The sequence below is a fragment of the Bombus vancouverensis genome, chromosome 4 (genome assembly GCF_051014615.1).
Source record: "Bombus vancouverensis nearcticus chromosome 4, iyBomVanc1_principal, whole genome shotgun sequence".
Taxonomy (NCBI): Eukaryota; Metazoa; Arthropoda; class Insecta; order Hymenoptera; family Apidae; genus Bombus; species Bombus vancouverensis.
This window is the reverse complement of record NC_134914.1, coordinates 12,386,913-12,399,656: the sequence shown is the minus strand read 5'-3', so window position 1 is coordinate 12,399,656 and position 12,744 is coordinate 12,386,913. Positions and strand designations below refer to the sequence as shown.

General features: G+C 32.9%; 2 protein-coding genes across 4 annotated transcripts in view; both read left to right on the top strand.

The window, feature by feature from the left end:
• The first annotated feature begins 2 nt into the window (after positions 1-2).
• l(3)mbt (lethal (3) malignant brain tumor) lies at positions 3-10,466 on the top strand. 3 transcript variants are annotated; one of them, XM_033333656.2, is made up of 17 exons: positions 3-1,703; positions 4,458-4,665; positions 5,365-5,659; positions 5,754-5,993; positions 6,066-6,700; positions 6,782-6,941; positions 7,029-7,200; positions 7,282-7,462; positions 7,545-7,731; positions 7,808-8,025; positions 8,104-8,332; positions 8,424-8,613; positions 8,703-8,824; positions 8,903-9,266; positions 9,344-9,418; positions 9,499-9,808; positions 9,890-10,466. In XM_033333656.2, the coding sequence occupies exons 1-17, from the start codon at positions 1,678-1,680 to the stop codon at positions 10,013-10,015; spliced, it is 3,738 nt and encodes a 1,245-aa protein (XP_033189547.1). In that variant the 5' UTR covers positions 3-1,677; the 3' UTR covers positions 10,016-10,466. The 3 variants fall into 3 exon arrangements, with proteins under 3 accessions (XP_033189547.1, XP_033189546.1, XP_033189548.1); XM_033333655.2 differs by having other exon boundaries at positions 7,533-7,731; XM_033333657.2 differs by lacking the exon at positions 3-1,703 and adding an exon at positions 3,424-4,048 and having other exon boundaries at positions 7,533-7,731.
• A 574-nt stretch (positions 10,467-11,040) lies between these two features.
• fng (Fringe glycosyltransferase) overlaps positions 11,041-12,744 on the top strand; it is a 132,691-nt gene continuing 130,987 nt past the window's right edge. The window contains exon 1 of the mRNA XM_076617739.1: positions 11,041-12,016. Within this exon, the coding sequence (XP_076473854.1) occupies positions 11,723-12,016 (294 nt within the window). The 5' untranslated portion in view covers positions 11,041-11,722. The remainder of the gene's footprint in view (positions 12,017-12,744) is intronic.

The window sequence follows — 12,744 nt, the reverse complement described above, 5'->3', positions numbered from 1 at the left end:
GCAATCTTTGCCAGTGTGTTTTATAGGTAGAAATAGGACTAAAATATCATGTTTCAAAAAGTTCATAAATGTTTTATTAAAAAGTTATAACAAAAATATGAAACGTAAAACGTACATACTTGCGCATACATTTCGAAGTATCATTCGCCTTTATTAATGCAAAGTTAATATCGATGTGCTATTGAATTTGCTATAAACTGAATTTCATAACGATTTTGTCTTACTTCTTTATAGCGTACGTTTATCCTCGTACAGTAGAATCTGGTAGAATCATGCTTAAGAATAGTAAACATATACGTTATACATATATCAACACGTTAGAGGAAGATTATTGACTTACATAATTTTGTTATAATTTTTTAATAAAGCATTTATAGATTTTTTGCTATATGGCATTTTAGTCTCATTTTTACCTATTGAATATACCAATAAAGTTTATACACTAAAGTAAAATACAGAACATAGTAAGGGATACAAGTCACACTCCTGACATGAAGCGCCTTGCTCTTTAGTGGACAAACTAACGTTCGCTAAATTCACTAAGAGCTTTGTTCCCGTTACGGGAGTTAGATCTGTGTATACTATCGTGCCCCTTACACGGCTTCCATTTCCCCTCCTGCCTTCATCCCTATAAGACAAAGAGGGTTTAGAGAGAGATCTCCGATGGGATTTCCCTCTTCTTCTAACTTTCTCTTCAAACAGAAAACAATACGCGGGAAGTGTTTGTATTGGGCGCAAGTCTATAGCACGGTATTAGCTAGCATTTCTGTACCATGGTAACGAAACTCGAGTGAGAAAAGACTCTCCAAGCTCCGAAACTCAGCTTGGACTCTACTGGCGTGTAACATCGAGCGCAAGCGTTTACGTACTCTTTGACATATGTTTCTCAAATACGTAAATATGTATGTACATTTATATGCGTAAATGGATCTATACTTACATATACATATAGATTCGCGCATATTTATAATCAAGCGATTCCTAAGCTTCGGTAAACCGAACGCTTTTCAATCGTTATACGATTCTTCGAATATGTGATAATGAATTTACTGTAGTGAATTAAATCTACGATGAATATATGCATACCGTATGGAAATTTTATAGTTGCCACGTTAAAAATAAGGAGACTGTCGTTATGGACGCGCAGCAGGAAATAAGCGTCCCAATGTAGTCGACAATTCCATTAAATTTGTTATATACTACCTACTTCTATTTTTTATTTCGATCGATACCGAAGAGCGTAACGTTTAATTCTTGTTTTACGGGGCCAAAAACATAAATTACTTTTACTTCGATTTGGTTGATGCGAAGAACTTGAAATATTATTTTGCAAAATTGAAAGTGGAAACAATTTTTTAACTTTTAATATAATTTTTGTATGAAAATAAGCGAAAGAATAATTACGATCATTCGTTGCTTTATATATTCGTGGATTAATTGTACGCGAGTTGTATTTTGTTCATAGAAAAAAGATTATATTTGTAAATTAAATTTACTTTGACGTTTGAGAGGTGATAGCCAAAAAACTTTTATTACATGCTATTAAATACATATTTCTGAAACAGAAACATTTTTATCTTATTCTATTTTATGCGAACAAATGTGAATGAGCCTTTACAGCAGAAGCAACATGGGTCGATGCGCATGCGCAGTTAGAGTGATATCGTCTCTTCGCATATGATGGCGACTGACAACTTTAAAACGTGAGTTTATTATCATATAATTTCTTATGTTTACAATGTGCTGTTCGCGTGTAAAATATGACAGTGATAACATTAAATATTCAGTTGTTTGTTAGTCAAGTAATTTTTTTCTCACGATCGACGTTCGATAGATTATATCCTTAAAATTACCGCTCATAATTCGTTAGACCAACATTCACTTATCCTAGTAAGTATACCTATAAAGCTTCCCGTAATTTCTTGCATTGGTGTACTTGCAAAAAGTTGTAAAGTATTTATGAATGAATGTAACGTGTACAAACTTCTTAATACAAATTACCACGATTATCATAATAATCTTTACTTATATTCTTTTTCAACTTAGCTCCACTCATATAGAAATGTACTTAAAATATTATGACTTGGAGCTTTGATAGTGATTATACCTACATATTCATAAGATCAATTTATACCGATAAAGTAAAAATAATGAATTAGTTTTGTTTTCTTCGTATCTTTGAAAACTTTTTTAATAACCTCGATGCCTCGTAGACTAAATATCTCGTACTTTATTAAAATATACATATTCTACTGTTATTGCTCATAAAATAACAAAGGTATTCGTAATCTTAACGTTGTATAATTAAAAAAAAATCTATTTTCATTCAGGATTATCTACTTTATACTATTTTTTACAAATTTAAAATATATTTATAAATCGTATTTATGTCGTATTGTTATCGTTATTAGTAATTTATATCAAGTTTATATGTTATTAAAAACTTTAATAAATGTGATGCTAACAATATTTTTTTACAAATTTTTATCTCTTTCAGACGTAAATTTATAAAATTCCAGTACTGTAATCATAATCTGATAGTTGCAAATTCATTATACAGAGCAATAATATATATCGAGCATTAAAAATGTTAGCTTTTATATTTTAGAGGTTAATGCAGAAGTATATCGAAATCGAAACTTGAGTATTTGCTTAATGTGCGAAATGAATATATCAATTATCATTTTCTATGAACTAATATAAATGATATTTTCGCGTATGGTACAGTAGAAAATATTGATCGTCAAATTTAATAATTTTATCAAGAGCTCGTCGGAAATTACTGTTTCAAAGGCAGAATCCTTTTCACCAATTACACGTACTGCTACGTTTAACCAATCCAACTACGATAACAATACGACGTCACGCGACAACCCTCTGCCATTGGTCAAAATCAACAACTATGAAAATAAAATAATAAAATTTAACATGTACAACTACACTTAAAGCATGTCTGAGTCGGATACATTTCGTATCATTTTGATTAAATTACCGATACCTTGGTGAATTTCAATTTTCAAAATCCAATGCGATAATCTGTTAAATAGTGACAAGTATGTGACTCGCCGTTTTAAAAAAAAATTCAGCTTGGTTCAGCTCGCATTGATCAGCGGAACGCAAATTGGTTTTACTTTTTTTTTGGGTTGATATTTGCGCGGGAGATTCGTGAAAGGATGCAGGCGAGAAAAGTTTGCCCGCGAAAAGGCAGTAGATTAAATAAAAAAAAACTTTGTTACGTGGTATATAGTTATCGATCGACAGTGCATGATCCTTGAATGATTTCAAAATTACTCATACTTGGGAAAAATCTGTATATCCGATGCGGTTAATAGTGTATCGAGAATGTTACGATTGGTCGAAATTGTGAACTTGCTCTTCAGTGTAACTCCGATTAACCAATAGGAAGCGGCCTGTTGCGCCGTCGCTACTACAGTTAGAACCTATGAGGATATAAGCTGTAGCGTACGTAGAATGAAGGCTCGAACGCTTAAAAAATATGTGAAACTAATCATTTAAAATTCACTGGGATTTCAACTTGGTTCGTTCTTCGTTTATGTCGTGTTAATTGTTTGCGTTACCCTGAGAATCCCTGGGAATCCCGCAAGAGATGATCAGTTTTATATAGTTTGATCCATCCCCTTATTTCAGTGAAAAGTGTGCGTGCGTGCGCGTTGTGTTCTTCAAGTGATTCGTGATGCGCGTTGAACGATTTGCAAAAGTGCTTCAATAAAAATACCTGCGGTGTAACTGTTGAAACACTTAACTTCCGAGGATTTATGGTGTTCCATAGAATGTATGGAATAAATTGTTGGCTAACTGATGCATTTGAAAGCGTGAAAATTAATAACGTAACTACACTGAACGATATTTGTTCGGCGCGTGTTTCAAATTGTGTTGGTGATTCTCTTAACGCCCAGTTATGGCTATCCGGGATACCATTGCATTAGTTATTAAACTTTGCATATTCAAAAATTGCAGTTATTTGCAAATTATGTAACTAGTAACAATTCTACTTGGTGATAGGAGATATTATATTATATACTGTTAGGTTTGTAGAATTACAAAATATTTTCACTTGTCTATTTTTTTTCATTCCATTCATCGTACGACATTCTTTAGATATTAATTCATTTTTTAATAAAAAGATGTTTTGTTATCATTTTGCCTATTCAATCGTTTTTTTTTTTTTTTAGAACAACTTTCAAAAATCAATTTTTTAATTATAGATAAGATTTAAATGATTAGATCATTTAAGTTGCTTTTATCTTTTAATCTTTTAGTTATGTTTTTATACATTTGTGTTATAATATAATATAAATAAGTAAACAGAATTTTCTGAGAATATGATGTTGATTGATGTTCTTGAATGTTCTTATGATGATTTGAATCGTTAAATGTACAAAGTGAGTTTCTTTATACAATTTATAAAAATATATTGTATTATGTTTTTTCAACAGAATGGAAGAAGAAATAGTAGTAGATGATGTAGATGAGAATAGTAGTACGGAGATTCCTCAGTCAGATGATCCAACAACACCCGTTATGCCTTTATTATATATTCAGCAAAGTAAATTACGTTCGGCTCCACCAACAACCACAAATCAGACTTTGGTTTCACCTAATGCTACTCAATTGGCTGCTATTATCAATCCAGTCAATAATCAGGTAATTTGTTAATATCCTTATCTTGAATGAGATAGCTTGAGTTTTCAGGACAGAATATTATTTTCTCTTCATATTAAATATAATATAACACCAAAAAATTTTATAATAAAATTTGAATATATTTTTAATATTCATAATTTTATAATCTTACATAAGTAGAATAATATATTATACTGTATAGTACAATAAAGTGTATAGTTATAGTATATAGGTCAGAGTAACCTATAATTATATAAAATGATCCAGTATAGTTGTGGTACTTTAAGAATGTCCTGTTAACTATAGTTTTATTATTTCATATGTAAGTGAATATGGAATATACACATGTAGAGTGTAAAATTCTATTAGATTCCATGTATAGGTGATAGCAGTGAATAGTGTACACCTTTATAATAAATATAGATCTGTTCAATATACTTGCTATAGTGGATAACAAGTAGGAAAGTATAAATGACATTAAACATTACTTTTATAACCATTGAGATATTGTATCGTAGTATATGAAAAATATTTCAAATATTTCTTAAAGACACAAATTTGTAAATATGTACGGAGTGGCACAAAATTAGATAATTTTTAATGATCAAATGACACACGATTAAACTGTATTAAGACATCAAGTTTATTTAATCAATTTTTTGGTGATTTGTAAATTATTTTAATGTCATCAATGAACTATTTATTTTATTTTAATTACAGATTGTTACTGGACAGAACAAAGTGTTTATACAAGGGCCAAGTCAGGTTACTACTTCTCAGAATAAACAACATATTGTAATCCATCGACCAATTAATACTGTCAGTACCACAACTAATTCGCAAGGGCAGAAACATATATTGCTTAGAAAGTCCAATGCATCCACTGCTCAGATAGTGCCCTTAAGTACCACTCAGGGAAATCAAACCAATGCACAAGCAGGCAAGCATACCTTTGCATATCTTGGAACTCTCATTAAACCAAATAAATCGCGGGAATCTGTTGTTATTCCAGCAGGTGACTATTTTATTTTTATAATAAAATTATGAGTAATAAAAAGGATACTTTTTATTGATGTAATCTTAATTTGCTTTTTCATATAATTTATTAGGAGCTCTAACTACAACTCAGATAGCTAAACCAAAATTAGTGATAGCACCAGTTATATCACAGTTAGCTCAAACTTCGACTAGTACTACTACAGGATCTCAAAGTCAACCTCCGAAACACATGGCTAATTTATTATTACCAGTCAGCATACCCCAACAAAGCGGACCTACTAAATCCAATATGTTTAATTTAAAAATTAACAATGGCCAAATTAATGCAGAAAGTAAAGGAACTATTACAGGTAAATACTTGAAAGCGTACTTCATTGTATTGTTAAATTTGAATTAACTATTCCCTTCTTTTTATATTATAGTATTACGGGAGTCAAAAACTACAAATTCGGCTACACATCCACCTCCTTTGCATCCTATTGCAAAAATGAGTTTACTAAACGCAAATAAAGGAAATAACAATTCTACAGACAGTATAAAAATTACAGAAAATCCAGATTCCGCAGTTATTACCCCTATTCCGAAAAAAGACGACGCTGGTATGCCTGAGAAGCGAAAAAAGACGATAAGCAATATATTAAGAGGATCGAGTGAAAAACGAATGAAAAAACAAAATCTTCCAAAGTCTACTCAAGAGAGTATAGTTGATGTAAGCTATGCACTAAGTAGTCCGGAATCAGAACAAGATAAGGATAAGAAAGTGCAAAATGATGATGACATTACATTGATTAAAGTAGTTCCTAGTGAAGATAAAACTGTGAAACTTACTACTAATACTAATGTCGATGACGATATAAAAATCGAAATTATTAAAACACGCACAAGCTGTGGCATTGAATCATTAACAGACAATAAAAGTGATAGTAAGATTAATATAAGTAATCATGAAGACTTGAAAGATCATTTAAATGCAACACATAACGATTCTAATTTCGATGCGGCGAAAGTTTTAGATTGGAAGGACGGTGTTGGTACTCTTCCAGGAAGTACATTAAAGGTATGACCATATAACATTAGAAAATTAATTTTTGATGTCATGGTTTAATAAAATAGCGAATAAATTTATTATATTTCATAGTTTTGTATGAATGAATTTGGTATTATGGAAGTAGTAGATGAAGACGAAAACAACAAACAAGGTAAAGATTGCATTGGCGACAAAGAGAATGTTTGTTCGACACAGAATTCTTCCAAGTCTACCCCTGTAACTGTTAATAATATAAACAACGAAAAGAAACGTAAGTATTAACAATGTGAATATGCATATTTTCTTTCAAAGAGTGGAGGAAGATTTCATTCGAATGTGACCGAGTTTATTTTTATAGCCGATGATAGAAAATCGAGGACTGTTTCGGCGGATACAATGTACCATTGTGAAGGCTGTGGATGTTACGGACTAGCTGCAGAATTTGAAAGTCCGATATCGTGTGGTCCATCATGTACGGAAATAATAGAAGCCAAGAAACAGCCTCCGACGCGAAAAGAAAAAGACTTGAAGTATGTTGTTCGATATAAAGTTTTCTAATATTTAATTAAATATATACTTTTTTTATAAGTTTATTTTTATTTTATTGACAGAGATCTACGCGCGAAACGGAAACGTAAAAGATTACTTCAAGAACAGCAACAGTCTAAAGAAATAGAAGAGAAATCTGAAGACAAAGGACAAGAGAAGGTGAAATCTGAGACAGACGAGGATACAAAGGATACTATTACAGGAATAGATGAAGAGAGTCAAGGAGATAACACTGAATCGAAGGTACTTGTGACTAAATTTTCCTTTTACAATCATTGAAACATACTGCTTATAAATGTGTCTCTGTATTCAGTATCCTTGGCAGACAGGAAAACTCGGATTTTCATGGTCTAAGTATCTTGAACATTGTAAAGCAAAAGCAGCACCCGTTAAATTATTCAAAGACCCCTTCCCGTATGCAAAAAATCATTTCAAAGTTGGAATGAAATTAGAAGGAATAGATCCTGAACACCCATCACGATATTGTGTTCTTACGGTTGTTGAAGTAGTAGGTAAGTTATTTCACTTTCCTCTTCTTATATTCAGTCTATAACAACATACTCAGTTTATTTATTTGGATAATTCCAGGTTATCGAATACGTTTGCATTTCGATGGATATGCAGAAAATTACGATTTTTGGGTAAACGCAGACAGTATGGATATCTTCCCGGTTGGCTGGTCAGAAAAGAATGGACATCGATTAGACCCACCGAAAGGTTACGTAGCTAGTAATTTTAATTGGAACGCATATCTAAAAATTTGCAAAGCTACTGCAACGCCAAAAAATATTTTTTCAAATAAAAGTGTAAGTGCCAATCAATTTTTAATCAAACGATTTATTTTTTAATTTCATGAACTTCACCAATATACCTTACTATTTTAGTCAGTATGTCCAACTGGTTTCCGCGTAGGAATGAAATTAGAAGCGGTAGATAGGAAGCATTCTTCTTTGGTTTGTGTAGCAAGCATAGCAGGCCTAATGGATTCCCGTATATTAGTTCATTTTGATTCTTGGGATGAAGTGTATGATTATTGGGCGGATGCAAGTTCTCCATACATTCATCCAGTGGGATGGTGTCATCATAATGGTCATAGTCTAACGCCACCAAATAGTAAGCGAAATAATATGTATTCGATTTTTATATTTTTGTATCTTCTTCCGGAAAAAACTATGCATGTAAAAATTCGAATCTATTGTTTCAGATTATAAAGACCCTAAATCTTTTACATGGGATGCGTATCTTAGGGAAAGCCGTTCCATGGTCGCGCCAGCGAGAGCTTTTAAACAACGACCACCTTGCGGATTTAAGCGTGGAATGAAATTAGAAGCGGTTGATAAACGCGTGCCTCAACTTATAAGGGTAGCAACAGTTGAAGACGTAAAAGATCATATGTATGTAAATTACAAATATTTATTTTTATCTTAAAATTAAGTGGAGCGCAGTACAATTATTTGTATATGTATATATTTTTGTTTTACAGGCTAAAAATACGATTCGATGGATGGCCAGAAAATCATGCTTATTGGGTCGACGACGATTCCCCTGACATACATCCCATGGGTTGGTGTATGAAAACGGGTCATCCTTTGGAACCACCATTAAGTAAAAATTTTTTAAATATTTTTATACCTCTCGTGTTTTTATATTCTTACTCTAAATATATATTACTGTCTCCTATAGCTCCAGATAACTTAAATGACAGGCCTGAGTGTGGAACGTATGGCTGTAAAGGAATAGGGCATGTAAAAGGGCCTAAATATGCAACCCATAACTCTGCATCTGGATGTCCGTATTCACCTCAGAATCTTCATAAAGTTAGGCAATTAGCCGATAGACTTAATCTGAAGCACGAGACTTGCGACTTTGAAGATGATGTACAGGATAGACCAAAATTAGAAAAAGCAGACAAAATAAAAATGGAAAAGTCTGAGAAATTGGAGAAGCCATTGTTTTCGGAGGAAAGATTAATGAAGACTGAGAAAGACATTAAACAAGAAGATGGAGATTTCTCTGACAAGAATGACAAATCAGAAAATTCGGAAAAGTAAGCTATACAAATATTCTGCATTATATTATACATTGTTGTAATTGCTATGTATATGAGTAATTCATAATTTACAGGTCTAATAAATCGAAACATCATCACAGTGACGGACAAACGGATGATGACGAACTTTTAAGAAAGAGAAAGAAAAGGTTCACTCATGACTATATTTCTTGCATTTATAAACGTACATGTATCTATAACTAACTTGTGTATTTTTATACTTTTATAGACGACAGGTTTCTGAAGAACCTTTATATTCCCTTTCGAATTCATATGGTGACTCGTCGCTAACTACTATACCCTATGCTGCAAATATGCCTGATAAACAATTACGTACAGAATTGTACCAATCCGTTTACAATCCTGGATATAATCCGTTACCGGATTCGCCGCATATATGGGCGAAACATAGCAATGCTTTAAACAGGGTAGTAGCGAAACAGAACACGAATCCTCGAAGGTGGTCGAACGAAGAAGTTATCAAATTTATACAGAGCCTTCCCAATTGTAAAGAAGTAGCAAATATCTTTAGGCAGCACGTAAGTATTTAAAAAAAAGGAATGGAATGTAATACAATTTATTATATTCAAACTATTTAATCTCGTATTTAATGTTTATAGAATATTGATGGTGAAGCATTTTTAATGCTGACTCAGGAGGATTTGATATCGCTATTGGGATTGCGTCTCGGACCTGCGATTAAGTTGTACAATAGTATAGTTCTTTTACGTCGAAGAGCAACGTGAATGATGTGCGATGAACGTACATACAGTTGGGTTTTAAAGAGTGCAAAGTGGCAGCTATTATGACGATTGCGTCAGATGTATTTATTTAAAATAAAGGAGAAGAAGCTTGGAATCATTGGGATAGAAATGTATCTTCTGTCGCAATTAGGAATATTGATTTACAAATGCAGAGAAAATTTGTAACAAATCCTAATTTGATGATACAAAAGACATTTGTTAAAGTGAAAGATGATCGTATGTTTGAAGTTGAAATGGACGATTTTTATCGATTTGTGATCAGGAGATGTAACTATAGCTCGAATGGACGCTCATGATGAAGTACTTACGATTGTCTGTTTTAATTTTTTTCTTATACTGTAAAGTGCATTGAATCATGTACAAATGTAAATACTGACGATCTTAATAATTAAATATTGTAATACAAAAATATAAGCAGTCTTTTATGAAGGAATCTACACCTGACCTGCGATACTCATATTAATAACTTTACACCTGTAAACACACATCCTCTGAAATTTTTAGAATGAATTTATCCAAAATAACAGTAACATATTTATATAACGTATATAATATTTCAAATATTTTGCAATTGATACCTTATCTTCACTACATATAAAAGATATATGAAAGAAACAATGAACGAAAGTCAATTCAGATAAATAAAACAACTGTATAAAAAATGTATTTTATAAACAAAAGATCCAGATTCAAGAATGCAGACTGTATAAACAAGTTAAGTTATAAACCAGAAGTTAACACACAATGTTTATTTATTAAAAAATGAAAGCAAAGTAAGGTAATAATTTTTACAATTGCTTGTTTCATTTATTGTTTATTGATTTCTAATCGATATAGAAATTTATTAAATTATTAATCGGATCAACGTACAACGAAGAGGCGGTGCTCTATTTAAAACGCGCCCCCCTTCCCATTCGTTCTAGACATTGTGCCACTCTCCAGGTCGCTCTCCCACCACGCCGGCCAAGTGGCTGCTATGGCGATGTTTACAGCGTAGTCACGACGACTGGCCATGTGTTCAGTCGGTGGCTTGTCGCGCGCCGTGCAGTATTACGTTTTGGTGCGTGTTCGCCTCGTGACTCTTCGTATATCTCCGCTTCACAAAAGCGTTCCCGTGTGACAACCATTTGATTGTCAAACACTCGCTGCTCTTCTACAGGTTGTCCTGAAATTATTTATAGTACAACGATACAAAAAAACGAACAATCAATTATAATCAATTTACAAAAGTATTATATAGTTTTTCATGATAGATTCGCAAGACGAATTGTTTGAAACACGAGATTATCGTTCAATTGAAATCTATAATTCTTCAAACAGAGATATCGATTTCGAAGTTTTAATCGATTTTCATAAATCGTTGACCGAATCAACAACAAATTAACGCGAAACGGAACGATGACATTGGTGGTGTCATCGATAATTAAATATAACGGAATAACCGAAATTTTGCAGGTTATCCTTTCAGTTAATTTACAAAGTGACAAGAAGGAACTTTCGATGGGACATTCGTGATCGTGTATTACAGTGAATCGAGTTACAGTTTACGTTATTCATTGTCATGCGCAGACGCGATCGTTTCGTACGACAAGTAGGCTAGATTTGATTATCAAAAGCGAACGATTTATTCGATATTTCGAAAGAGTAACACGGGAGTGACGCGCGGGAACGTGATTACTTTTGTATGTTATGACTGGCGTATTTTTCACGCGGCAGAAGGAGGGGAACGATGCAAGGTGGTTGCCGTTGATCGTTGGAGTTCGAGAAAAACGTGAAAATCACGAGGAAGAGGGGCGGTCGGTGAAATTCGGTGGTGGTGGGCCACAGGCTCGATTGTCGGTGATTGGCGCGGGATACGCCGGCACCGGAAGTGCTAAAATGCCCCGTAGCCTGCCGACTAGACGAGGTCTCCAGGCGTTGGCACTTGTTCTCGCCACTGCTTATGCTACCATTCTTCTTTATCAGGCTGTTGCACCCCGTCAGGTAAACGTTTTAATTTGTCTTACATATGTTAGCGATTATTCTTAATCTTAATAACAAGACGTGGCGTCTACTACCAAAGTTCAATTTTAACCCCTTTATTTCAGATCACTGATCGATTAGTGAATACAAATTGCATATAATATTTCAGTACTCCGCTTTAGAGTGTTAAACCAACAAATTATCAAGGTTAATAGCAATACCCACGGTGGATAGGAAAAGTATTTGCACATTAGTAATTACATTAGTAATTTATTAATTCAACGAGTGAGAATCCTCTGGTACAACAACATTAAACAAAATAAGTGCATAATTAATAGATGAGTAGCATTAACGGAGAATGGAACAAGGAAAAGGGAACGAAGAATAAAAACAATAGAATAAGGTAGATAGATAAATATATAAATAGAAGTAAATAAAGTACGGTTCAACGTATAAAATTAATTAGTTTCAAATATATCAAATTTCGTATCATTCGGTAGTAGATACTTTTATAAAACGATAAAGATTCGATATACTATAAAAATGAAACGTTGAACCTGATAAAGAAAAGCGTTTCTTTGGATAATAAGATTATGTGCAAATACTTTATGCAACTGCTATATCAATAGAAAAGATCATAAGGTAAGGGGTTAATCGACTTTAGTAATAAAGAGAGATGTCACTTCCAAATGACGTGTTAATTGTTCTATTCTCGAAGCGCTATTCTCGGTAGCCAGTTATGTTAATCG